The sequence below is a fragment of the Polypterus senegalus genome, chromosome 16 (assembly GCF_016835505.1).
Source record: "Polypterus senegalus isolate Bchr_013 chromosome 16, ASM1683550v1, whole genome shotgun sequence".
Lineage (NCBI taxonomy): Eukaryota > Metazoa > Chordata > Cladistia > Polypteriformes > Polypteridae > Polypterus > Polypterus senegalus.
Genome location: NC_053169.1, coordinates 7,106,338 through 7,133,827, shown reverse-complemented (window position 1 = coordinate 7,133,827; position 27,490 = coordinate 7,106,338). Strand labels below are relative to the sequence as shown.

The following is a 27,490-nucleotide window of genomic DNA, read 5'->3' as shown; positions in this document are numbered from 1 at the left end:
AATGAAGTTAGATATAAAAAACGAAAGAAGGAAACAAAAACATAATTCAAGACACAAACCTTAAACAGCGGACATCTGAGTGCCTCCGTGCCATCTGAAATTTGTACATTTTGATCGAAGAAGCAAAGGGAGCGAAAGCACAAGTGAGTAAAGCCACAAATGCGAGCGACTTGCACATCTGTCACGTACCGCCGCATCTTCTCGGCTATATGGCATCTTTTGGGTCAATATATATATATACCTCTCTCTATCGTATAAACTCTTCTGTATTATATGGTGTCTTCCTTATCTGTTTATAATATTGTCTTCTCTATCTACCCTACTGTTTATAACGCCTTTTCTATTATATGTCTTTGTTGTCTACCTAGCATATAACACCTTCTCAATCTATTAGAATGTCTTTCTATCTATCTCTATCAAATAACACATTCCCTATTAAGTTGTGTCTTTTCTATCTGTCAAATACTTTATCACCTTCCCTAACTATTACATAGTAGTTTTTTCTATATATCTATCTCTAACATATATCAACTTCTCTATTATATAATGCTTTTCCTATCATATAATTTATCACCTTCTCTATCTATTACTTAGGTGTCTTTCCTCCCGACAGATAGATAGATAGAAAGATGAAAGGCACTATATAACATACATAGATATGAAAGACACTATATAATAGATACTGAAGGTGAAAGGGGATATATAACAGATAGATATGAAAGACACTAATAAATATGAGGGCAGCACGGTGGCACAGTGGGTAGTGCTGCTGCCTCGCAGTTAGGAGACCTGGGTTTGCTTCCTGGGTCCTCCCTGCATGGAGTTTGCATGTTCTCCCTGTGTCTGCGTGGGTTTCCTCCCACAGTCCAAAGACATGCAGGTTAGGTGCACTGGCGGTCCTAAATTGTCCCTTGTGTGTGCTTGATGTGTGGGTGGATGTGTGTGCCCTGCCCGGGGTTTGTTTCCTGCCTTGCGCCCTGTGCTGGCCGGGATTGGCTCCAGCAGACCCCCGTGACCCTGTAGTTAGGATATAGCAGGTTGGATAATGGATGGATGGATGGATAATAGATATGAAAGACACTATATAATAGATACTGTTGGTGAAAGGTGCTATGTAATAGATAGACAGATATGAAAGACACTATATATATGATAGATAGATAGATGAAAGGCACTATATTATAGATAGATAGATAGATAGATATGAAAGGCACTATATTATAGATAGATAGATAGATAGATAGATAGATAGATGAAAGGCACTATATGAATAGATAGATAGATAGATAGATAGATAGATAGATAGATAGATAGATAGATAGATAGATAGATAGATAGATAGGATTTTATTTGTCTCCAGGGTGACATTGTCTTTTTACAGTAGCTCTTTAAATACACAAACACCTATATACGTAGATATGTAAGTAAGTGAGTAAATATATAAATATACAGTACACACACATGTTGCTCTGAACACACGTCAGAATGACTTTAAAGCAAGAAAATTAAAAAGAAAGAAAAGCTCTGACTTGTCTGTCACAGTCACAGTGAGGCGCTATACAGGTGTATTGCTGTTGGCATGAAGGACCCCCCACTCGCGTTTCTTGACACCCGACTACTCAACGATTCATTGGCTGAAAGTCCTCAGCGTGTACCTGAGAGGATGTGCAGCGTTGTTCATAATGGCACTGAGCTGTGTTTTCATTTCCTCCTTCACGACTCCCTCCAGGGGGTCCAGAGTGTGTCCCATAACCTTTCCTGCTCTTCTAATTAGCTTGTCGGTTTGGTGGTCCTGTGATGTTACCACAGTGGCCATCACAGAGCTGTAGGGTTGTCACTTCCCACATTTCCTAAAACAAAAGGGTCTGCTGTGCCCTCCCTTCTCTAGTTCCTCTGTGTTCCTTCTGAGACCAGTCCAGCCTGTCATTGATGTGGACCCCCTAGTACTGGTAGCAGTGCACCACCTCTAAATCCACTTGCTGTAGTGACCAGACGTGGAGGTTCTTAGCAGTTCTTTGGTTCTGCTGCTGTTGAGTTGCAGACAATTCTCCAAGTTCTCCCCCTGACTCCTCTCCTTTGTCTCATCCCCCTTATCAGTAGCCCCCATAAATTCATTTCTGTAAGTGACCGTGATATTTCTAGTCTCTCTCTCTGTTATATAGTGATGTTCCCATCTGTCTATCTGTCTTTGACTGAATGGCTGTAAGTTCATCCGGTAGACGCGAGTACCCGAGTGTCCACTGACGATTGCCAAGATGGCTCCTGACTTGCACCTGCTGCTGAGGTGGATGGTCTGGTTGGTTAGAAAGGCGTGTTGCTTAATTCTTTGGCACCATAACTAGTGAAGTGAGAGCAGCAAATACTTCTTATCGACTTCCCTTTTACATTTAAAACTTGTTGCCTAACACGTGTAGGTGTGTGAGTGGGTGCAGTCTGTGCGTGTCTGGTCTTGGCCTGCCCGTCTGCTTTGGCCGGAAGACACCATATTAAAAAAATTAAATAAAATAAAAGATTGCTGGTGAGGTTGGGTGACACCAATGGAGCTGATGGACTGGGGTCTGGGGGGTCCCACAGTGGCTGCTTGTGTGGCGCTTTACAAGGCTTCATTATTAAGAAATACAGCAGCGTGTCCCTCTACAATGGAATGACAAGGCTAAGGGGGCACGGCGGTTTGTCATTCCCACAGCTCTGAAGTTAGGACCACTCACCTAATACATATACTCATCTTATACACTTGACGTATCTCATTGACGGCACTCATTTTTTAAAAATTGGATTTCATTTCATTTCACATTGGGAGGGGGGGGGTTCATTTTTCTTTTTTGCCCAGATTTCAGTTATGCCACCTGGGAGAAAATGTGCCCGACGTGTCTTCTTCAGGCCACCACTGGAGGGGAGAGGAGACAGTGGAGTCCATTTTGAAAAATTGTAAGGAAGAAGTTCACACTGGGAAAGCTTTAAAAAAAAAGACAGAAATGGCGCCTTCTGAATTTCTGAACATGGGGAGAACATACAGAGCCCCCAAAAAACAGAAGGGACCTCAACTCCAAAGGCAAGTGCAGTAAAGGTGTCAACGGGACCACCAGGCCACCCGGCAGACCCGCTTCGACTTGTTAGTGTGGAGTGGAGAGGATTTGGCACAAGCACACAGGGGGGATCATGTCACCCCAGCTAGGATTAGAAACGTGACGCAAAGCAGGAGCAGGACCTCTGAAAAGTCTTCATCATCACACCACCATTATACACAGAGGTTAGGGGTACATCTTGTGAAGGGGAAACGTCACACAAACATTAGGAAGTTTTTCTTTACACAAAGAACGATAGACACATGGAATAAGAGACCAAGTAGTGTGGTGGGCAGGAGGACTTTAGGGACCCTCAAAACTCGACTCAATGTGATTTTGGGAGAAGTAAGTGGATGGGACTGGCGAGCTTTGTGGGGCTGAGTGGCCTGATCTCGTCTCGAGTGTTCTAATGTGAGATATGGTGTCCCGCTGGGCTCAGTAATCGGACCCCTTTACTGCCTTTACTTTACAGGCTCCCACTGGGATCTCTCATTAGGAAACATCCTGATAATATTCAGTCATACGCTGATGACACCCAGTTCTACCTTTCTTTAGATCAAATGAAGTTTCTCAGATGTTGCCTTTAATTAGTTGTGTTAGTGAATTAAAGGAGTGGATGGATGAGAACGACTTGTCTTTAAACACAGCAATAAGACAGAACTTAATTACTGGAGGGAGTGACGCTGATCACAACAGCATTCTGTCTTCGTTTAACTCAGTTGGAGTCTCCATTCATTTTACTGAATCATCTCGGAGTTCTCTTTGACTCTAGCAGGTCATTTAAAGCGCACATTACAAAGTTGTCCAAATCAGGTTTCTTCCATCTTAAAAATGTTAGGAAATTAAGGTGCTTTCTAAATAAACAGGATTATGAGAAATTAAATCATGTATTTATTTCTAGTAGGATTGACTACTGCAATGCGGAGTTCACTGGATGTTCAAACTGTTCTTTATTGAGCCTCCAGTTCATCCAAAATGCTGCTGCAAGAATTATTACAAGAACTAGAAAATACAAACACATCAATTTGTGAATTTCCCCTTGGGGATTAATAAAGTATCTATCTATCTATCTATCTATCTATCTATCTATCTATCTATCTATCTATCTATCTATCTATCTATCTATCTATCATATAGCACCTTTCATCTATCTATCTATTATATAGTGCCTTTCACTCACTCTATCATATAGTGCCTTTCATCTATCTATCTATTATATAGTGCCTTTCACTCACTCTATTTATCTATTATATAGCGCCTTTCACTTACTCTATCATATAGTGCCTTTCATCTATCTATGTATTAAATAGCGCCTTTCATTCATTCTCTCTCTCCAGTTCTTAAATCCTTTGCTTATTATTATTATTATTATTACCACCATCTTAAAATGAAGGCATTTTCTAAATATGCAGGATACTGAGAAATTAAATCATACATTTATTTTTATTTTCTTGTATACAAAGTATAGGGAAAGTATTGGAATCGTTCAAAAATTTCGAGATTTTGATGAATCTTGATGTTTTAGACCTCCCCGAGTCCAAAAATACAATTTTTGGAATTACAGTATGTCTGTTTGTATAGGGTGGTCCAGATCTAATTATGCAATTTTCATCACTCTATAACTTATTAAGTTTATTACATAGAAAATCACCCAAAAAATCCCAGACCATTGAGAAGTTTGCGAACTGATGACATGAAGAATCGTCTTTGTGCCGAACTGGAATCGTCTCCACATAAATCAAAGTCATCAGACGATCTGGATCTGCATAATTAGATCTGGACCACCCTGTATGTGTAAGCACGATAACTTGAGGACGCGGTCACAATTCAGGTGGGGAAGCGTTTTTTATTCTCTTGCTGCCCACTTCACAGCACAGCACACAAGCTCCAACTAATATGTTGCACTCCTTTTCTTCCTCTTCCTCCGTCACCTCCACTCCTCCTTGCAAACCTTCTCGTCCACCTGCCGGTGATGGTGAGGCGGCTCCTTTTATAGGGCACCCTGGAAGTGCCCCAGGTGTTTCTTGACCTTCTTCCGGCTGCACTCCCAGGTGTGGTAGAAGTGGTACCCCAAAGGGTTCAGTTGTAGTGGCACCCAACAGGGCTGCTCCAAGCTGCAACTCCCAGCATGCCCTGTGGTGTAGTGGCAACCCAGGGGGATACCCTGTAGCGTCTGGGGGAGGATACTGTCCCAAAGAGGTTCTCTCCCTCGGTCTTTCCACCCATCCGGCGTTTCATGAGGGTAACAGTCCTGGCCATCCGTCACAATACACACACACACACACATATATAGTACTAGCAAATAGTATACGGTATACAGCACATTAAAAATAACCGTATATTATCCATTACATTCCAGTTCTTGTAGGTGTTGCTCTGATTAAGACTTTCATTGTGCTTGGCACACATGACAAAAAATGTGAACCTGAGAATGTTAGCGTGGGTGGAAACCAGAAGGCAGCGTTCTCAAATGTACCCCCGTTTGCACGTCGAGCGACCGTGTCAGTAAGTTGGGTACTCTGCGTGCCACGGTGTACACACCATGTGCCGTTACTTTTATTGACACTTCCGCTCCCTTCCGTGATGTTTTATGTAATTTGCCGGCTTGTCTAAACAGTGGCCTTGCCTCTGGTGTTTCTTAATATTTACTTCCAAGTGTATTCGACTTGTTCCATTTTTGTTATTTTTTTTTTTTCCAGGCCCATCATTTTCAAGACGACGCAATGGCGGACACTCAAAATTCTGGCAGTACTTTGCCTTCAGGGGGTCAGGTATGCAAGTCCATCCCAGATGTCCTGATGATTCCAGAAATTGTAAGTATTACCAATGCAAGTGATGGTAACTTTACAGAGATGCACAGTGTGGCCCCCTAGTGGAGAAGACTTAGAACTGCTTGTTGAGGCCCCAACAGCATGGGCCGCTGTGGAAGTCACTATGCCTGATAATAATGATAACTTCGCCCCCTGCTCACTTCGCTTGCCAACCTCCCCCACCTGCTCTTCGTGCCAGCAACTTCCCGTCTCTGTCGCTCACATGTGTGGATTTCACTTTCACCAAACAACAAATCTTTAAATCCTCGTGGATACGCCTCTTCATTGGGAAGAAACTCTACTTCTCCCTGACAGCAACACGAATTAGCCGATGTACAAGTCTCCGACTTAAAGTTTAAAGCCACACAATATCTCCATAATTCTGTCATATCACCGTCGTCCACACATTCGATCTCTTTTCGATTTTACCTTCTCGTCAATATCGCATTGAATTTTGATTCCGTGTTTGGAATGACATGATGACAACGCCACGTAGAACTGCCCGTGAGTGAATCTCGTTTCTTTCTCTCTACACGAACTGAGTCTGACAACAGCATTCACACAAATGAGAAATGATTGAGCCGTGTGTGTGGTTATGTGGGCAGGACTGCAAATCTTTTTGCAAGTCTTGTCTCGCGGGATTTCACTTTCACCAAGCAACAAATCTTTTAATTCTCGCGGAAACGCCTCTTCATTGGGAGGCAACACTACTTTTTTTCCTTGATGGCAACACGAAAGTCCAACTTAAAGTTTAAATCCCAACAATATATTTGATCTCTTTTCTCTGTTCCGTTATTTCACCGAGTAATAATTTCCATTTCTTTGCGCTAATGCGATCTTTCCTATCCTTTTTTTGAGACTTTTGAATTTTCGTACTTCCATTATCTCTAACCTGATCTGTATTTGTATCGCCCCAACGTTTTTGGACCTCTTTACGATGTTCTACTTTGTCATCTACTCTTTGTCTTTTATTTCCGGCCCTGTGCGTTGGTTAAATCTCTTGGCACAAAGACTCGTCTCGCGGGACGTGAAGGTGTCTCTCTGAGAAAATCACGTCTCGTCTCCTTCCAAGATTTTTTTTTTTTTAATAATAGAGAGATAATAATAATCTATACTAATAAACGGCAAAGCCCTCACTGACTCACTGACTGACTGACTGACTCGTCACTAATTCTCCAACTTCCCGTGAAGGTGGAAGGCTGAAATTTGGCAGGCTCATTCCTTACAGCTTCCTTACAAAAGTTGGGCAGGTTTCATTTCGAAATTCTACGCGTAATAGTCATAACTGGAAGCTGTTTTTCTCCATTTACTGTAATGGAGATGAGCTTGAAACCCGTGGGGGCGGAGTTTCGTGTGACATCATCACGCCTTCCACGTAATCACGCAGTCCGTAGAAAACCAGGAAGAGGCCCAAAAAGCGCTGAAGAAAACATGCATTATATAATTGAGAAGGCAGCGAAACAATAAGAAGCGAGCGAGTGACATATACAACCATATTCATGAGTTCTGCTACTTCGGAAACAAAGCACGATGTAAACCTACACTTTAAATTAAGTTCATAGACAGGCTGCCGCTGGCGTTTGTAATTTAGTGCCTGCCCATATAAGGCCGTCCGTCAGCGGCAATCCAATAGCAAACTGCCACGGGTAAATATTCACGGGTGAAGGACTGTGCTTATGGAGAGGAAGATGAGATACAACAACAACAACATTTATTTCTATAGCACATTTTCATACAAACAGTAGCTCAAAGTGCTTTACATATTAAAGATTAGAAAAATGAAAGACACAATTATAAAACAAAATAAATCAACATTTACATCGAATAAGAGTAAGGTTCAATGGCCAGGGGGGACAGAAAAAACAAAAAAAAACTCCAGACGGCTGGAGAAAAAATAAAAAATAAAATCTGTAGGGAAGATGGTCAGGGTGGTGTTTGGCACAAACTCAGCAAAACTGCGAGAGAAAGTTTTAAGTGCCGGGACTTCGGTAACATTAAATACAGCCATGGACATAGCACGAGATGGCACAAGCACAGCTGGGAACCTTCGATGCATGTACACCGAGCGGCTCACGTGAACTGACGCAGTGCACAGACAAAAGGCAACAGTTCCGAAGAGCGCTGAACAAAACCGAATTACACAATTGAAAAGGCAGCAAAAAATATGAAGCGTCTGATAAGCATATTCATAAATCCAGCTACTGCGGAAACAAAGCACACGGTGGAAAAAGTCAATGTCCCGCTAAAGGAAGACAGTGTAAAAAAACGTGCATGCAGTGTGTCAGGTCTCAGATAAAGAAGAAGACGAGCTGTTTATTGATGCAGTAAGAAACGAATCGATGAATGAAACCTGTCATCTTTACAACGATTGACAAACACGGAATGTAACTTGAACACAACACATCCTACAAATACGAACCTGATTGAAAGAAATAATGATAATCAAATCCTTGATGACAGCAACACTCAGTAACACTCACAAAACAAATACTGTATATTGACAGTCATGTTACGTTATTTTTAAAATGTTCCCTTTTCTTTTTCTAGCTTTTTAACACACTACTTCTCCGCTGCGATACACGGGTATATATATATATATATATATATATATATATATATATATATATATATATATATATATATATATATATATATATATATCCCGATCTACATACTCGAATAATGGATACTTTATTCGCCATCAATGATTGTTTTGGTAAAGCCATACTCAGTGTATTCATTAGATGAACGGTAAAAAGTAAGAGCGAGGGGAGGATGACTTATTGAGGCATGCAAGCAAAACCACAATAGCACGCGGGCTCGATGTACGAAAAAATATATCTTTTCAAGTTCTATTTACTCCATATGTGTCAAACTCAAGGCCCAGAGGCCACATCCGGCCCGGCGTGTAATTATATCCGCCCGAGATCATTTTATATACTGTATTATTGTTATTAATGGCCCGGGGATATGAAGCACTGGTAACACAATAAACTACAGATCCCATAATGCAGCGCTTCAGCTGCCTTGCCGAACACTTAGCGCCTCCCCGCCGTCTCTTCAGTCGTTTCCTTACTTTGCGAAGGAAGTAGCTTTCTCAGAGCTTCTGCACTGTTTTATAAACGAACGATATATAAGAAAGTCCTTTTTCCTTGCTTCCCAACGAAGCAGCCTTTTTATTTAATCCACGGGTTCTCCGCTGTTTCATTGTCCATTTATTACGATTTTTATAGTTATTGTGTAGGTTTTATTTAATCCACGGGTTCTCTTCTGTGTTCACTGCGGTGTCTTCTTTCGTTTACGACCTTCGCAAAGGAAGCAGAAACTTACAACCACCGAAACTTTGTAACGGCACAAGACTTCAGGTCACATCTCTACAAAACAACCTAATTGAAGCAGCTATATTTACTGGCAGTGCCTCAGGTGACACAGTTTTTATTCCTCGCATCCCCGTTATACCATCTAATCTCCCATTTCAATTCAAACGCGTTCAATTTCCAGTAAGGCTCTGCTTCGCAATGACAATTAATAAGTCTCAGGGACAAACACTACAAAAGGTTGGCATTGATTTGAGGCGGGATTGCTTTTCACATGGCCAACTGTATGTTGCATGCTCAAGAGTGAGCTCAGCACACAGCTTAGTCATATTACAACCAGAGGGCCGAACTGACAACGTGGTATACAGAGAGATCCTTAACAATTAATTTTTTACATATTTTCGTTCAGTCTAAAAATGTTTACTTTTTTATTAATAAAAATATTCAGACAGTATTTCACCGCTGCGAAGCGCGGGTATTTTGCTAGTAATAATATAAAGAGAGATCATCCAGATGGACAAAGAGACATCTTGAAGGACCCTGACTCCGACCAGGTATACAAGTACCTAAGCGTTGACAAGAGTGAGGGTACCCGGGTAGGGCTGCGTGTTATAACAGGACTGCAAAAGGACCGAAAAACACAAACTAAAAAATACGGTACGGAACCAGCATTTTGGGATTTTCTGTATTGGAAGTCAACATCCACTTTCCGCTCAATCTTCCACCCCACCCTCGCACTATTGTACTTTATGCCCCCCATGCATATTCTTTTCTTCAGCTCTATCATCAGTGTAGTGTAGTGTGAAGCACCAAAGAGGCTGGAGTAAGACGAGAAGTTTCAGGGTTATCTGTTATTTGCTTAGTTATCTGTTTTGGTGCCAGTAGTGGGGTCAGAAAGATGGTATTGATACTAAAGTCGGAATTGTTATACCAATCCAACACAATATCCAGCATACCAGGATGAAAAAAACTGTAACAAAGGAATATCTACGTCGAGTTTACCTGATCCTGAAATCTGAGCTCAGCGCCTACGGTATAATTAGAGGACTGCGATCAACAGCCTAGCAGTCCCAGCGCCGATGTACAGAGATGGCATCATCAACCGGACAAGAGAAGAGGCTGTGAACTGCGACAGTAAAACATGAAAGCTTGGGGTTCTGCCATTCCAAAGGCTGACACTCGTAGGCTGTACCTGCACAGACGAGATGGTGGGCACATGGAACTCCGTGTCTGCGGGGGTCCCTGCCAGACCTCAGAATCCATGACATCTTCTGGAGAGGTTGGTCGCGGAGCACAAATGACGCTACCCTAAACGGGTCATTGTCACTAAATGCCTGCCCTCTCTCAGCAGCGCCGGCAATCCCGACTCTTCTCCTTTTCTCTCTCCATTGATTTTACCGCCGGTCTTTCTTCTGACTTTCTCATATATGAAGTATAAGGACAGTATTGTAATCGTCCAAAAATGCAACCTCGAGATTTTGACGAATCTTAACTTTTCAGACCTCCCTGAGTCCGAAAATACCATTTCTGGAATTATGTCTGTGTGTGTGAACACGATAACTTGAGTCCGCCTTCACGAAGGTCATCCAAATTTTGCATAAAAGTATTAAGTACAAAACGTAGATCTCTATCAGCTTTTGAGCTGTTTCTGCTAACCAGAAGTGGTACTTAACCTGAAGCGTTTCTCCAAAAATGTTAAAAATGTGATCATTCCACATCATATTATGGTAAAGCGACACATTCTAAGCATTTTTTGTCTCTTTGCATTTTTTAGAGATGATCCCAATTTTCTGTTTGATGTTCAGATGGTAATACGTCCATTCTTGAGAACACTTTTGCTTTATATAAACGCAATTTTGTGTCCAAGTATTACATTACACACTTCACTAAAGTCACTTGCAATGTTTGACCTACATCGGCTTACTGAAAGAGGTAATTTACCGGAATTGTTTGGCAACATAAAATTATCATGCAGCTGCAGAGTACTTCTGGTGCCAGGGCCAGTGCCCATTGGAAGTATTTCTGTGTTATATGGAAGTCGCAGAGATTGGGAAGCACATCTCCCAACAGTACCCCCTTGCGGCACCCATGGTCTCCAGCAGGGCTGTGTTGCCGGACTACATCTCCCAGCATTCCCTGCTGCTTCCCAAATGGGCGCTGATATATAAGGCTAGCATCCTGGGGGAATAAAGAGTCCCCAGCTCTGAGGCTAGGGATCTGCACTGGCAATCGGAAGGTTGCCGGTTCGAATCCCGTAAATGCCAAAAGGGACTCTGCTCTATTGGGCCCTTGAGCAAGGCACTTATCCTGCAATTGCTGAGCGTTTTGAGTAGTGAGAAAATTTCTATATAAATGCAAAGAATTATTATTAATTATTATCTTCTTCCCGTGGGTTGTCCATCCATCCCTCCTCGGTCTGGCTCTTTCCTTTTTCCTGGTTGGGATGCCCATCTGCCTACTTGGAGCCGCCCATCTGGGTATGGAGCCATCCCCTTTTCTGGTCAGGATGCCCATCCAACCCATGTGCCATTTACAGGTGTTTCAGGCTGAAATCACCAAGGTGGACCCCTCACCACCTCTACGCCCACCCCACTTGATAAAACAATCGAGTGTCTGCCCACCACTGATAGTGTGAACTGCCGGGTATCCACCCGCTGCTTTGTTTAAAGTGTCATCGGCTCTTTACTAAGGAGTTGTAGTCATCACGTCACCCAGGCGCCCGCGGGGGTCTTAATCCAGCCTTGGTTATCACACTTGTAGTGACACCACTGGAATGCATGACCAGACATATTTCCCATCAGCCCCCTTGGGCCACTCAGCTACGCTACCGCAACATACTCATAAAAGAGCACAAGTGTAACGTTTTTACCGCACACCCCTAACCCGCACTGTCACAAGCCCCCCACTTTCTGCCCACTTTATTGTGTTGTGGATTGCATTTGAAATGGGTCAATTTGGCATTTGTTTTGCTCCTTATCTACATTCAATGACCCACAATGACAAAAGTGACAACGTGTTTTCAAAGGGGTCTGCAGACGTATTTCAAATCAAAAATGGAAAATCTCTCATTTAGAGAGAGTGAGCGTGTTGTTCACAAGTGAAAGGCACTATATAACACCCCGCATATGCAGATTCAGACCACAGCAGTGTTGATCCTGACCAAATCGTTTTGAATATCCAAGCTCAAATTCTAACAAATGTAACGTGTGCTTGAATGGTAAGGGAAGGCGCTATAAACAGTCACATGGGGTTGCCAATTCAGTCCACAGCAGCAATGCTGACCCTGACCAGCTCATTTTCCACATCTGTGCGGACTTTTAGAAACTGTCAGTGGATCTTCTGTACTGTTAGCGAATCTCTTAATAAGCTGCCATACACACAAGACTCGGTGGCCAGGCTACCTGCCCACACTAATAGGTCTGCCCGTGTCACAGCTGCCCAATTTCAGCGGCACTACCATCCTATAGAATGTAAATTACTGGTCCTGCCATTTAAAGCTCTCAATGGCTTTGTTCCTACTCACTCTTCTGAACTTCTCTATCCCTACAACCCCTTGCGCTTACTGAGATCCTCAGGCTCTGGTCTCCCTTCTATTCCTGCTACACTCCCGTCTATCCCTGCGTCAGTCACGGCCCACTTCTGGGCCACAGGCCGCCATAAGGGTCATAAGTTGCAATGGTTTACATTGGTAGTGGGTTTCAGGGTGTCACAAGGTGGATTGCGATGGGTTGCCGCTTTGACGTGTGTGCTTGATCAGCCTCCTGCTTTTAAAACTTTTCACCAATGACTAAAATTTGAACATAAGACATAAAACAATACTTTGAATGCCAGCTGGGTGAGGATCCCTGGCTGAGATGTAACACTGATGATCTGCAGGGGTCCCAATAATGGACCATATAGCAAGACACATTGTGAGACATGGACGCTATCAAGTGACCTGAGATGAAGACTCATGTGTGTCTCTTTGGAGAATCCTTGGGTTCCACTGATTTGACTTTGTGTTGCTCACGGAGTTCCAAATGAGGCACATGACCTGCATTGTGAGGGAGCGTCAGTTACGGCACTACAACCATGTGGCACGATTACCCGAGGATGATCCACCTTGTAGGATTCTCATTATTGTGGACCCGAGTGGCTGGAACAGGCCAAGGGGTCGCCTACATAACACCTGACTGCGGCAGATAGAGGGTCATTTCTGGTGGGTGGGACTGGACCACATGTCTGCCTGGGAGGTTGCCAATCGGGATCCTGAGCTGTTTCGTCATATGGTGGGTGCGGCGACATGCTGTACCAGTGCCTGCTCCCCAACCTGACCTGACCAATAATGGACCACGAAAACACAACACCAAAAAGATGGATCAACACTGGATTAGACTGATCTTTCAGGGCTGCTGCTCCCACACTGTGTAGCAATCAACCACAGCATCTCCATGACCGTAGTACACATCCGCTTGTTCCACGTCATCATCACCTTATTCAAATCTGACCGCCCTGACTCATCAGTTCATCCTGTACAATAATACAAAGTGTGACGCTAAATATTTGAACTTGTTTCACAGTATTCTGTGTTATTTTAACATTGTTATGCTTGGGTTGAATAAAATGACTGCGAGTTTATGATGAGGCGCTATATAAACAAAAAATGTTCTTATTATTGCCTCTAAATTGAGATAGTCTATTGTTCACAAGTTAAAGACCCTATATAAAGCCATAGATAGATAGATAGATAGATAGATAGATAGATAGATAGATAGATAGATAGAAAAAGGCACTATATGATAGATAGATAGATAGATAGATAGATAGATAGATAGATAGATAGATAGATAGATAGATAGATAGATAGATAGATAGAAAGGAAAGGCACTATAGATAGATAGATAGATAGATAGATAGATAGATAGATAGATAGATAGATAGATAGATAGATAGATAGATAGATAGATATGAAAGATGCTATAGATAGATAGATAGATAGATAGATAGATAGATAGATAGATAGATAGATAGATAGATAGATACTTTATAAATTCACATACTCCAGCAGCAGCATACTGATAAAGAACAATATTAAATTAAAGAGTGATAACAATGCAGGTATAACAGACAATAACTTTGGATAATGTTAATGTTTACCCCCCGAGTCACATTGTGTGGGGTCTCCTCAGTCTGTCAGTGGAGCAGGACGGTGACAGCAGTCTATTGCTGAAGCTGCTCCTCTGTCTGGAGATGATCCTGTTCCTGGCATTGTTGTGCACCAGGAGGAACCAACATAGGGTCTGACAATGGGTCCAAGGATTTCATCCTGATATCTAATGGCAGTGAAGGTGCCCACCGTTGTCTGGCCTGTAGAGGTCTGTGTGTCCCTCCATGGATATGCCTCCCTCCCCAGACTGACCATCACTGACCCTGCACTAAACTGAATGATGTCACAAGCAGCATAATGTTGTCCATGGCTTCTCCAGACCCTTTCACATCTGTCACATGTGCTCAGGGTGACCCTGCTCTAATCTGTGAAAAGGACAGACCTGCCAATTTTGGTATTCTATGGCAAATGCCAATGGAGCTCCCCGGTGCTCATTAGAGTTCGTCGAGCCCCCAGGCCACCCTCATGAAGTCTGTTTCTGATTGTTTGCTCAGAGACATTCACACCAGTGGCCAGCCTGCCTGCTGGAGGTCATTTTGTAGGCTCTGCCAGTGCTCATCCTGTTCCTCCTCGCCCAAAGGAGCAGATACTGGTGGGTCCTGCTGATGGGTTAAGGACCTTCTACAAGGGGTCCTGTCCAGCTCTCCTGGAGGAACTGCCTGTCTGTCTCCTGGAATCTCCTCCATTCCCTTGAGACTGTGCTGGGAGATACAGCAAACCTTCTGGCAATGCCACGTATTGATGTGTCTGCCATCCTGGAGATGTTGGACTACCTGTGCCAGCTCTGTAGGGTCCAGGTATCGCCTCATGTGACACCAGTAGTGACACTGGCCGTAGCCAAATGCAAAACGAGTGACAAAACAGATGAGGAGGGAAAAATGTCAGTGGCCTCCCTAAACCTGTTAACCCATTTATGCCTGTTTTGGGGGGTCGTCTCATTGTTGCCCCCAGTGTACCAAAGCAGCTGAAACTGATGAACAAGCCCCTCTGCTACTGAACTGAGCAGATCAACAGCCCACAAGTGTCACTGACTTGATGCTGTACTCTTATTACAAAGGGGGTCTTTCATTTTTTTTTTCAGCCGTATATACTGTAATGCCGGTCCATCTGTCTTTCTATTCCTTTCACAATCCAACAATCCCTTTGACTGACCCGTGTCATGTTCAGGGCCGGCCAGCACTTGGATGGGAGACCATCTAGGTAAAGCTTGGGTAGCTACTGGAGGCCAGCAGGGGGTGCTTACCCTGTGGTCTGTGTGTGGGTCCCAATGCCCCCCAGTGCAGTGAAAGGAGGGACAATGTGCTGTGAAAATTGGGGGAGTCATTCAGATGAGATGTCAACCTGAGGTCCCGACTCTCTGTGGCCATAAAAAGATCCCTGGGCATCCTTTGAAAAGAGTTGGGTGTAACTCGATGTCCCACAGCCTGGTCATTCTGGCCCCCTTAATCATCCCCTGTCTCTAATCGGCTCTCTCACCATCTAACAGTTAATGTGTGGTGAGCATACTGGAACAAAAATGGTTGCCATCACGTCACCTGGGTGGGCGCTGCACATTAGTGGTGGCTGAGGTGGCTCCCCATTCACTGAAACACTTGGAGTAGTGAGAGAAGCGCTACACAAATATAAAGAATCATTATTATTATTATTATTATTATAGTTGCTCTCTAGAACCACATGGACAAGATTGACCACTCTAGGACCAAAGATCTGGACCCTTGGCATTCTGTTGTTTTTTTTTTTTTTGATTGCCTCATAACACATCAGTTTAACCTCCTCGGCTTTAACCCAGAGAGTAATTCAGTGCACTTACGGTCAACCATGAGTCACACCTGGGGTGACACGTAATGAGCCGCTATTCATTTTTAGGCCAGAATCTTTACGCTTGGGACAGTACTCTGCTGCCATCTAGTGGATAAAATACAATTGTGCTACAAAACAAATCAGGAATACAGTAAAAAAGGCTCCTGTGCTTTTATGGCACTGAAGCATGATCACGTGAAAACCGTGGCGTGTGCAGTGAGCATGTGCGTTTGTTAGATGTACCTCGTGAAAGCCGGAACTACTGGAGAAAGTTGAAGTTTGTGGGTCGTTGACCAAATAACCACACATACACCTACTCACCTACCTGTACAGTTGTTCTACTTGATGTGAAAGTTTGGCATCTCAAAAATTAAAGTGATGTTCCTGAAATGGTAGGATTAGTTCCTGTGTTCTAACCGACACACCACAGCGACTACAGCGTATTGCAAGTCTGCCTTCTGCCTTTCTTCATAACAAATACAGTACAGTAATCCAATGCGTTTTGCCTCTCTAAGGTAACTCTTTAATCTTCATGAGTGGGGCATCACCTCCACTAAAACACAATGGCAGACAAGAAGCCATAAAGGCAGTTTCAGAACAAACTGAAGCCGAAGCTTTGCTCAGATAACGCGATAGTGATGATGATGTGAATTGGTCATCAGAGGTGGACATGGAGAGTGAAATGGGTGCGTCAGGGACGTTCTTAGGCATACGTGAACTACACATTCGCGTGGGCCCCCCAGCCTGGCCCCGACTTATAATTTTTTTTTTGGGGCTGTGGGCCTGGGGCCCCTGTCATGCCCCTGGCACTGCAGCCGTCTGTGCCAGTACCTCATGTTGTGTGTCACAATACCCTCCTCATCCTAAATTTTAATGTTCTTGTCCAGATGTTTTATTAGACCAACCTCCTGAGCTCATGGGTGTTGGATAGGGGGCTAACCGTTCACCCGGACCCCCCCCCCCATCTGGGGCCTGCACATATCAGAACCGCATAGGGCCCCCAAACTGCTAAGAATGTCCCTGGGTGCGTCATACGGCACTGCACCACCATGATATGATATCCTGAACGTTGTCACGTGGTGCAGCAGTAGCTGCAGGGGACAGTGGCCAAATAATTGTAATCGAGTGCAAGAACAAGCACGATGTTGTAAGCGGAGCTCACAATGTGGCGACTGGCCATTGTTCATGTCGGGGAAATGCAGAAATCACAAAGCTTTGTGCTGTGGTAGCCCACAATAACACACTGGGTGAGGCGACCATGCGGATGAAGCACTGGCATTCTACCTTCTAACTGAAAAAAGAGCACAAAGAAGCACACATGTCACAACTGGTACATCGGGGTGTGCGTTGGTGACAATCTCAAAATGGGTCACCAGATCTCCGGCAGGTCCTCCTTTTCGGTGTTGTGCCTAAAAAGATGAATACGTCCGCCTTTCACCAGTCACTGACTTGAGTGTGTTATTGGCTGAAACCGCACGCTGTCATCTACTCCTGGGCACAACGATAGAGCTTTTCCGTGATCAATGCCCAGTGGACTAAAGAAAGAAACAGACTGCCTGTCGAGTCTGTCCATTTTAAATACGTTTCTTATCTGGAGTTCCACATCTGTGTTGCCGGGAACAATGAACTGCTGTGAAAGGTCGACTCGACTGAAAAAATAGGAAACTACATGGTTATAACTTTTAATTTTGATGACTTGTTTTGTGACCTGTCAAATGAGTTGTTTTTATTTTTTTCATTGTAACACTCTACGGTTCACCGTGTGTTTTGTGAATAGAACGGGGTGCGTTCTCCTTTGTCCTCCTTTATGACCTTCGATATCCTCCTTTGGGTTACACGGGTATTTGGTAATCTTAGTCACACCACGTCCTTGATTTAAAATTTAAGGTTGGCATAACACAGACCCTTAAAATGACATGTAATACTGTCAGGTTATCACTGGGGGTCTTTTATTTTGAAATGCATACCTACCGTTTGAGGAGCGAGACCGTAGCGCCAGGCTGCAGTCTTTTACATATCATTTTAAGCGTCTTCAACTGAATAAAAAGGCAAAATGACGGTTATAAAATACAGACTGACCTTAAAATAAATCAGTTTTGGATTGATGTCTGTTTTAGTTTTTTACGCAGTTGACTTTACATTGGGGGCAGCACAGTGGCGCAGTGGTAGTTTGCATGTTCTCCCCGTGTCTGGTGTGTTTCCTCCCACAGTCCAAAGACATGCATGTTAGGTGCATTGGCGATCCTAAATTGTCCTTAGTGTGTGCTTGGTGTGTGTGTGTGCCCTGCGGTGGGCTGGCGCCCTGCCCGGGTTTGTTTCCTGCCTTGCGCCCTGTGTTGGCTGGGATTGGCTCCAGCAGACCCCCGTGACCCTGTAATTTGGATATAGCGGGTTGGATACTGGATGGATGGATGGGCTTTACATTGGGGTAAAATAGGCGTTACTTAAAAAAGGAAATAAATATAATCGGTAATATTCATAAAAATGTAAAGGCCGTTGCAACATTCACAAGTAGTGATCTTTATATTGGTGCTGACTTTATGTGTATTTTGAACTAATTTCGGACTTTTATGGCGCTTTGAGAGATATTTTTTGATTTTTACAAAATCAGGAACATTTTGCGAAGAGATTGCGGGAAAATGTGATTTCTATTCCATAGTTGGTTTTAATTTCATTGCTAGTTTTGTTTCGGGGCTATGAAGTCTCAAAGTCAAAGAATATCGAACGTCAAGTTAACTTCACGTCGGCCCTCCGCGGTGCTGCAAAGTCAAGAAGAGCAGAAGGAGTCGAGCCGCTGATAACGCGATTAAAACCAAACGTGTACGCGTAAAGTCGCTACTCATCGGCTTAATCTGACACTGCAAAAGTGTAGTCAAGAAAAAATGAATACATATGTGGAGTGAAAAGTCAAGCAAAATGACGCCTTTTATTGGCCAACTAAAAAGATTACAATATGCAAGCTTTCGAGGGAACTCAGGCTCCTTCTTCAGGCGAGATGGAATCAATTCAACCCTTGAAGAAGGAGCCCGAGTTGCCTCGAAAGCTTGCATATTGTAATCTTTTTAGTTGGCCAATAAAAGGCGTCATTTTGCTTGACTTTCACTACATTCATAATGACTAACACGGTACACCTTAGTACTACAGACATACATGTGTGAAGTAAAGCTAAATGGCTGATATTTCTACCGTCTTTTGCTTATTAAGGTGACATTTTCTTCCACTCTAGTTGCCGGATGAATTTGAAGCGTGGGAGGTTGATATTCGATCCGCGCTATGGTTCTACTTTTTGAATTATTTAACAGTATATTACGAAGTCATCTGTTTTAATGTAAGCGCCTTTTCAATGAAGTTTAGTTAAAGCTGCCGTCCATTCGTGGACAACGGACCGTCAATGAATGACAGCAAATTCTGGCCAATGGAATCAACAGAATAAGTCACTGACAAGGATGGGGCTTTGGCATTCGCTCACAGCTCTAGAAGGGAACGCTGACTGATGGAAAAAACGACCAATGAAATCCACAGATTCAGACGCCGGTGGAGAGCGGCACTTACACATGCGCACTAATCCATGCGCGTTCCACCCAAATTCACAACCACGCGGTTTTAAATAACATTTAAAAATATCTGCGTTTTATTTGCCGAACAGTTTATCCACAAAATGAGAGTTAGTAAAAGACTTCCAAACTATTGTTTATTTATTGATGACCTTAATTGTTTTATATACTCTATCAAAATATTAAAAATAGTAGTTGGTATCCAAATATAAATGTATTTAATATGTACATACTGTATACAGTTTAAATATGTTATGCACGACAATATTCCCCTGGCATTATATTATTCTTTGAATATTTTGTATTATGCATATTTTATTATTTGTTTTGTAATAATATAATATATAAATGGTAATAAAAAATAATAAATATGCCGGTGACGAAAATAACTCGCTATGTACATTATGCACAAAGACTAGTGTGGTTCAAATCAAAATTAAAATGACAGAAATAGTTTCCTTTTCCTGTTTATTTTCGTTTAGTTCTAGTTTTCAGACCATTTGTGATTTTAATTTTAGTTTTAGTTAATGAAGTGATCTTTTTTTTCCACAACGACATATTTAGTTTTAGTTTTCGTTAATGGGACTAACGCTGCCACTGCCCAAAAGAAGAAAGGGGAACAAAATCAAAGTCAAGGAACAAAAAAGGATTTTAGAAAACCGAACACTCGGGGTTAGTTGAACTGTTGACAGATTTGTTAAGAATGTCAGACCCGATGCGCGCGCATGCGGAGTGAAACCGTACTGAGTCGCACACTTTACGGTGCGGCCCGATCTGATTTACGCATGCGTGAATGTCATAACCAGGCCGATTTGTCACACCCCGCATGCCCCTAATGAAGGGGAACAAATCCACTTTACAACACGACATCAAGACATCATTGACACACCTGAACTGGTCACCGCTCGGAGCATCGCGAAAACAATGAAAACGAGACGTTAATAAGAATAAACCTTTTCAAATTAAGTCAAAATAAAACAAACCACCGAAATGATATCCTCAATATGCAGTAAAAATATAGAAATTGAATAAAAGGATACTTAGAAAATTGCCTTAAAACTCTGGACTACGCTGTTGAATTGCTGGTACTGGTTTGCTGACTCTTGAAATTACTTACTAGAAGGTTTTGCCGTTCAAGCGTTATATTAGATAGACAGACAGACGGCAGGTTAGGCACTTTAAAGGTAGACAGCGAGTATTTCATCGGACAGAACAGCAGATTTGTGTTCACTGCATGACTCCAGTGTCTGATCCACAGTGGCTGTTCACACCGCTTATATTATTTATTGATTTATTTATTTTAGATTATCGGAGGTGCTGTTTGGATCCTGGTGGCCATCACTAGAGTTCTCGTTCAGATCAACCAAGGCTGGGTGATGTTTGGCTCAATTTTTCTTTTTTTCTTCTCCCTGCTGTTTTTGATTGGCCTGCTCATCGGATTTCAGAAGGGGGCACACTATTGGAAAGTCCTGGTAGGTGCTGTCATGTTCCTCATGGAAAATGAGAAAATAAAATTAAAAAAAGTAAAAAAAGATGGCAAAATGAATAAATACAGGCACAGCTTCCAGTTTGCTCAGTGTAATGATGTGCTGTTGAGAAGCACTGGGTGTCATTTTGGTGATGGTCCATGATATGGACGGTGTCCTCACAGAGATTTTCTACTCTAATCCATTAGGCAGAAACAAACCTCTTAGCACAGGCCTGTCATGTCCTGGACCTCCTGAACCCCAAAGTCCCTTGTGGTAGTGGTGAGCACAACTCTGGGCAGGGCGGCCATCCATCCAAAACTGGGTGCCAGTATGAACAAAGCTGCACATCCTCTCTGTGACACATCAACACTGAGGACTTTCAGCTAACAAATTATTTAGCAGAAGTGGGTGAAGAAACACGACTGGGGGTCCTTTAAACCAACAGCAATATGGCTGTATAGCGCCTTGCAGTGTCTGGGACTGCCAAGACAGATGTTCTCTTTCTTTTTACATTTCTTGCACTTTAGTCATTCTGGTGTGTGTTCAGACTATGGTGTGTGTGTGTGAGTGTCTATCTATCTATCTATCTATCTATCTATCTATCTATCTATCTATCTATCTATCTATCATATAGTGCCTTTCATTTCTATCTATCTATCTATCTATCTATCTATCTATCTATCTATCTATCTATCTATCTATCTATCTCTCATATAGTGCCTTGCTATCTATCTATCTATCTATCTATCTATCTATCTATCTATCTATCTATCTATCTATCTATCTCTCATATAGTGCCTTTCATATCTATCTATCTATCTATCTATGTATCTATCTATCTATCTCTCTATCTATATAGCGCCTTTCCCCCACCTATCTTTCTGTCCCACTTCAGAGTGTGTTTGGGTCCCATAAAGTGGGCGCTCTGCTCAACGCTTGTACAACACCAGGGGGTGTCCTTTTTTTTTTGCCATTATGATGCGATTTGCCTTTTTAAGATACTCTTATCATCCTAAGTAATAACGCTCTTAATGACTGACTTATTGCATATCTCACAGTACCAGCGTAAGATTTCAGTGCCCACCCAAGTGAGTAGTTACGGGCTCTCCTAACTATCACAAGGTATTTCACATACTGTTTGAAAATCCATAATTTTAAGGTTTAATAAGCAAAATAAACAGTCACAGATTGTGTTTTGGAAGGACTGACTGCAGCACCCACCTTGCGGGGAGACCACACCACACCACAGATCGGGGGGCTGCGCAGGCCATTGCAGTAAACTGACGTCACTGTTTGAGTTTGTGGGGTCAGCTTGAGGAACTGAAGTCTTGTAGTTCACTGGACACCGTAACTTCCAGCAAAGCATGATGATTGGTCTTCAGAGACTGTCAATAAAAAGTTAATAATGCCATCAATTTATTTATATGAATAAACTGGAAGTGGAGGTGAAGTTGCTGCTCTCTGACATTACTAACTCGATAGCCTAAGTCAAGTGATTTATTTATTAAAAGCAGACTAATAAAGATTGACTTCATCCATTTTTTTCCTCATAGGATGTGATTTATCACGCCATTGCTGCTGGCATATATTTCAGTGTTGCTGTCCTTCAGGCGAACGCTACATTGGTGCTTCAAGATAACGGATTTAGTGCTACGCCTGAATATAAGCTCAATGTCGCCGCCACAGTAAGTTCAACTTCCTTCTTTATCGGGTGGCCGTGTTCGGACTTGTTGTCAGTTTATCCCAGTTGTCTCAGCCCCGCCCCTTGTCCTGTCTCAGCTCCGCCCCTCGACCGTCTTTATTCATGCTCTCTGGCCCCTCCTATCTCTGTTTGTTGCTATGCAACGCTTACTAATCAGCACTCGTATAAAGTGACTGCGGAAATAAAAACGGATGGCATTGCTTGGGCACTGTCTGCATTGCGATGGCTTTCACCTGACGACTTTTGGGGATTTTTCGGGTAGGACCTGTGCACACTTCTTACTGTATATGGAAGATTATTTGCACCAACATTAAAAGCAGTCCGATATGTTGCAATACGTCTGCTTTACTTTCACTTACAACACGCGATCCGTGGACATGACTTCAAATGCAACACGCTTTTGTATTGCGTTTTAAACTGACGTGAAAACCGTGTGCTGTAGGGAAAATGTCATCGATCAGTTGGTTGTTGTGTTTGTAATTAGGCAACGAAGAACGGCGGCAAAATGAAACGCACCACCTGACCAGGCATGATGGCAGGGCTATGTCGTTAACACGCTGGATTGCATTTCATTTTGGCACAAATAATTAGACATAAATAAGTGAAAGACTTGTGTGTGTGTGTGTGTATGAAGCAGTCCACTCTGTTCACGCTCAACCACAGCCACGAATGACCGCCCTTCAACAACGACATGGCACTAATGACACAGATGAGGAGACACAGCAAACGTGCAAGTGAAACGCCACAGCAATGGAGGGCAAGGCTGGAAGTTTTCACTAAAGACATCGTCCATCTGAAGGGGTTTCCTCAAGACAGATTCATAGGACGGCTAAGGTGTGGCATCGCCAGTGTCTTCTTATGAGTGCCAGTGGGGCAGCAAGCACAGGAGGGTCCACGTCCTCCACACTGGGTCATTCTTAAGAGTCGCCTCTCCAAGTTCACAAAAAGAGTAAAACTGACTGCTAGGGGGTCTTCTGGTTGTTTTTGTCCTCCATAACTGCATACCGCAGGTGGAACTTTTAACAAGGAATACAGAAAGGGCTCGGTATTGGGACTCCATGTTATTTTGAATGTTTCATAGCATTGATTGAGTGCGTTTTCACCCCTCTTCGTGACTGTTTAGGGTTTTGGACTATGGGGGTCCATTTATCTAACTAGTATGGTGATGTCCTGGCAGGGAGAGGACCCAGCTGTCCATCACAAATGTATATACAGAGGTGGGCAAAAGTAGATTTACAGTTGTGAGTACGCGAAACACAGAGTTTACTCTTATATTATTATTTATTGTGTAATTAATGTATTATTTATTTGTATTGTCTTCTTCTTCTTAAAGCTATTAATTTAATAAAGCTATTGTCCTAATCATAACCTGCATGTCTGTAAACCTGCTTTTGCCCACCCCTGTATACTGGATATTATAAATATGTTAATACAGTATATATATGTTGTGAGGGACCAACAGGCGCCCCTCGCAGGATGGGTCCTGCTCCCTTACCTGGCCCAGTGGGTACGAAGCACAGCTAGGGAGCTGTGATATTCTCCTGCTGTGCCAGGACAAGGCTGCAGGCGGAGGTTGGCATTCTAGCAACCACAGAGCAACACCCAGGATGGACTGAGAAACGGGGAAGGACCGCACAATTGGTGATGGCCTACTATGGGCAGTACGTCCCCCTTTACATTAGTGGCAGTTTGGACTCCAATCTAGTAACATGGGAGTTGTGGTCCCAGGGGTCTGCCCTAATGGGTTCTCTGGGGGGCAGCAGGCGGAGCTTTGAAATACTGATGGCATACGCGGTGGTGTGCTGGGGTGGCAGCATAAAGAAGAGGGACACCTCACGCCTGGACAAACTGGTGAGGAAGGCAAGCTCTATTGTAGGCACGGAGCTGAACAGTTTGACATCCATGGCAGAGCGACGGGCGCTGAGCAGACTCCTGTCAATCATGGAGAATCAACTGAACAGGATCATCTCCAGACAGAGGAGCAGCTTCAGCGACAGACTGCTGTCACCATCCTGCCCCACTAACAGACTGAGGGGACCCCACACTATGTGACTCGGGGGTAAACGTTAACATTATACAAAGTTATTGTCTGTTATACCTGCATTGTTATCACTCTTTAATTTAATATTGTTATTATCAGTATGCTGCTGCTGCTGGAGTATGGGAATTTATAAAGTATCTATCTATCTATCTATCTATCTAAGGACAGTTTGGGGTCCTGCCAGACCTGGAAGTGCTTCCCGGGGGTAATAGATTGATCACTCCTGGGTCTGGAGTTTAAACCGAGCCCTCCACACCTCCGGGGTCAGAATCAGGACGGAGGTGATGAGAGTTGATGGGAGATGAAGGAGGAGATGCTTAATGCCTGTTGTACATACTGAAGTAAGGAAACTGGAAACCTGGTGAATAAAACGCCTTTTTTTGAACCCGGGACTGACATGAAGTAGTGTCAGGGGTTTGGGTGCTGCGTTTCCCCCTACAGGCCACTCTCTCTCTCTCTCTCTCTATATATATATATATATATATATATTTTATTTAGTGGCTTCCCTTTTATGAGTAACTCCCATCACCTGAAGCCTCGATTTTTTTGTGTGTCTCCAGGTGCTCTCCTTCATCATCACGGTGATTTACGTTGTCCACGCTGCACTTTCCTTCAAAAGAGCGAAATGAGGAATACCCAGGGATCAGGAAAGAAGCCAACTCTGAAACGCACCCAAGAAAAAACATCAGTTTGTTTAATTTTGTATTTAGATCTGCAATGAGACTCTGCTTTGTAATGAGATTCATAAAGGAAGAAATGCATGAAGACAACCCTAATGGACGCCTGGCCAATGTCAGCTCTTCAGCCCGACGCAACTCTTCATTTCTTTGTTGCCCAAAACAGAAAGCAGGAAGAGGAATTAAATTACACGGTAATAATAAAAACAACGAGAACAGAAGTTTCAGTCATTTCTGGAAACAGTGATGTCCCACTGCGTAGATTTAAACAATTGAGACATTTCATGATGAAAATGCTTTGTCTTTTTTCCCAATTCTGTTCACATCTCTTAAATCTCTGCTTATAAAAAATGGCTCATTAATGGAGAAAGCTGACCTTGACGTGCATGTGGGGGGACGTCACATGAAGCAGGACCTCCGCATTAAAGTGCCATGTCGGCTGTGTCTGCTGGTGTTGGGGGTGTGGCCTCTGCTTAGGGAGACACGCCCACCCAGAAGGGGAGGGGTCTTTATGTTCAGTTTGTTTGATTACTCAAAGCTGACGTTTTCGAGATTACATATCTAGATTGACATCACTGAATTTCTCTCGGCCAAATTTGTTATAGATAAATATTGATATTTTACAATTTTCCTTGTGTTTTTTACTCACGTCCATCAGGGCTGTCATAACGTATGGGCACAATGGGCACTGGCCGGGGGCCCCAGGAGCATAGGGGCCCTCAATGTTTCTGATGCCTATGTATGTTTCTGTTTTGCTATCAACACAGGGGCCCCAGTACACTACTTTGCCCGGTGGCCTATGACGCTGTTAAGATGGCCCTGACGTCCATCACCTTTACCTGTAGGCCCAGTCTGCATGAAGATCTACTGCTTGACTGTTCAAATATGGGGAATAAGTCAACAGTTTCCCAGGGGTGGACTTACTTTTTCACAGCACTGTACTCAGGGTGACTGGGAGACTACCACAAAAATACCTAAGTTTGTCCTTAATGGGACATAAGTGCCCACCTTACATGGCCACAATGACAAGCTGCAGCCCTCCTTAAGTGGTCTGACAATGCCAAGCCTGAGACGTCACGATGGACAACAAAAAAGTCAGATCAGGAAGAACTGAAAGAAAATGGCAGGCACAGTGTGAGCAGAACAACAACAAGTGGGCACCGTGACATCTGGAAGCGCGCGCCCGGGAAAACGCCAAGACCTCGCTATAAAAAAAAAAGTTTAAGGAACATAAAGGTGTCTGCTGCTCACTCACAAGGGGGTCCGGGAAGGAAAAGTGGCCTTGTGCACAACACAGCGTACTGCAATGACAACACGGCAACATACTAGAATACACCGTAAGTTAATGTAACATAAAATAACACAACATAACACTTAACATACAATAACATAACACACTAATATTATGGAAAGTAACAAAACACGTAATATAGTATGACAAACATCATTTAATATAACACACAATAAGGCAACATAATAATATATCAGAATTTACAAAACATAACATGACACAATATAACATAATACAGTGTAACACACTATAACATAACACATGACATCTAATAATGTAACATTATTTAATATAAGATAACATACTGTAACACATTATAATTTAACATAATTTAGTTTGATATACTATAACATAATACAATATAATACAACATAATGACAGCATAACATAACATACAATAATGTAACATTATTTAATAGAACACACTACATAATGTAACATAACACATAATGTACTACAATGTAACATTTTTTAATAAATAATTTAACATAATGTAGCGTAATACACTGTAACACAACATGAACATAACACACTATAATATACTGATAACATAATGCATAACAGACAATAAGGTAACATTATTGAACAGAACGCGCACTACATAACGTAACGTGAGGT

General features: G+C 42.9%; 1 protein-coding gene across 1 annotated transcript; it reads left to right on the top strand.

Annotated features, from left to right (window-relative positions):
* Positions 1–27: 27 nt before the first annotated feature.
* On the top strand, positions 28–26,207 carry LOC120516648 (myelin and lymphocyte protein-like). The gene is made up of 5 exons (XM_039738464.1): positions 28–143; positions 5,765–5,878; positions 20,997–21,164; positions 22,715–22,846; positions 25,465–26,207. Exons 2-5 carry the CDS (start codon positions 5,789–5,791, stop codon positions 25,531–25,533), a joined length of 459 nt encoding a protein of 152 aa, XP_039594398.1. The 5' UTR covers positions 28–143; positions 5,765–5,788; the 3' UTR covers positions 25,534–26,207.
* The last annotated feature ends 1,283 nt before the right edge of the window (positions 26,208–27,490 follow it).

Coding starts and splice junctions, on each gene's coding strand:
- LOC120516648 (XM_039738464.1), top strand. CDS start 5,789: ATGGCGGACACTCAAAATTCTGGCAGTACTTTGCCTTCAGGGGGTCAG. Junction 5,879..20,996: donor TCCTGATGATTCCAGAAATT/GTAAGTATTACC, acceptor TATTTATTTTAG/ATTATCGGAGGTGCTGTTTG. Junction 22,847..25,464: donor AGCTCAATGTCGCCGCCACA/GTAAGTTCAACT, acceptor GTGTGTCTCCAG/GTGCTCTCCTTCATCATCAC.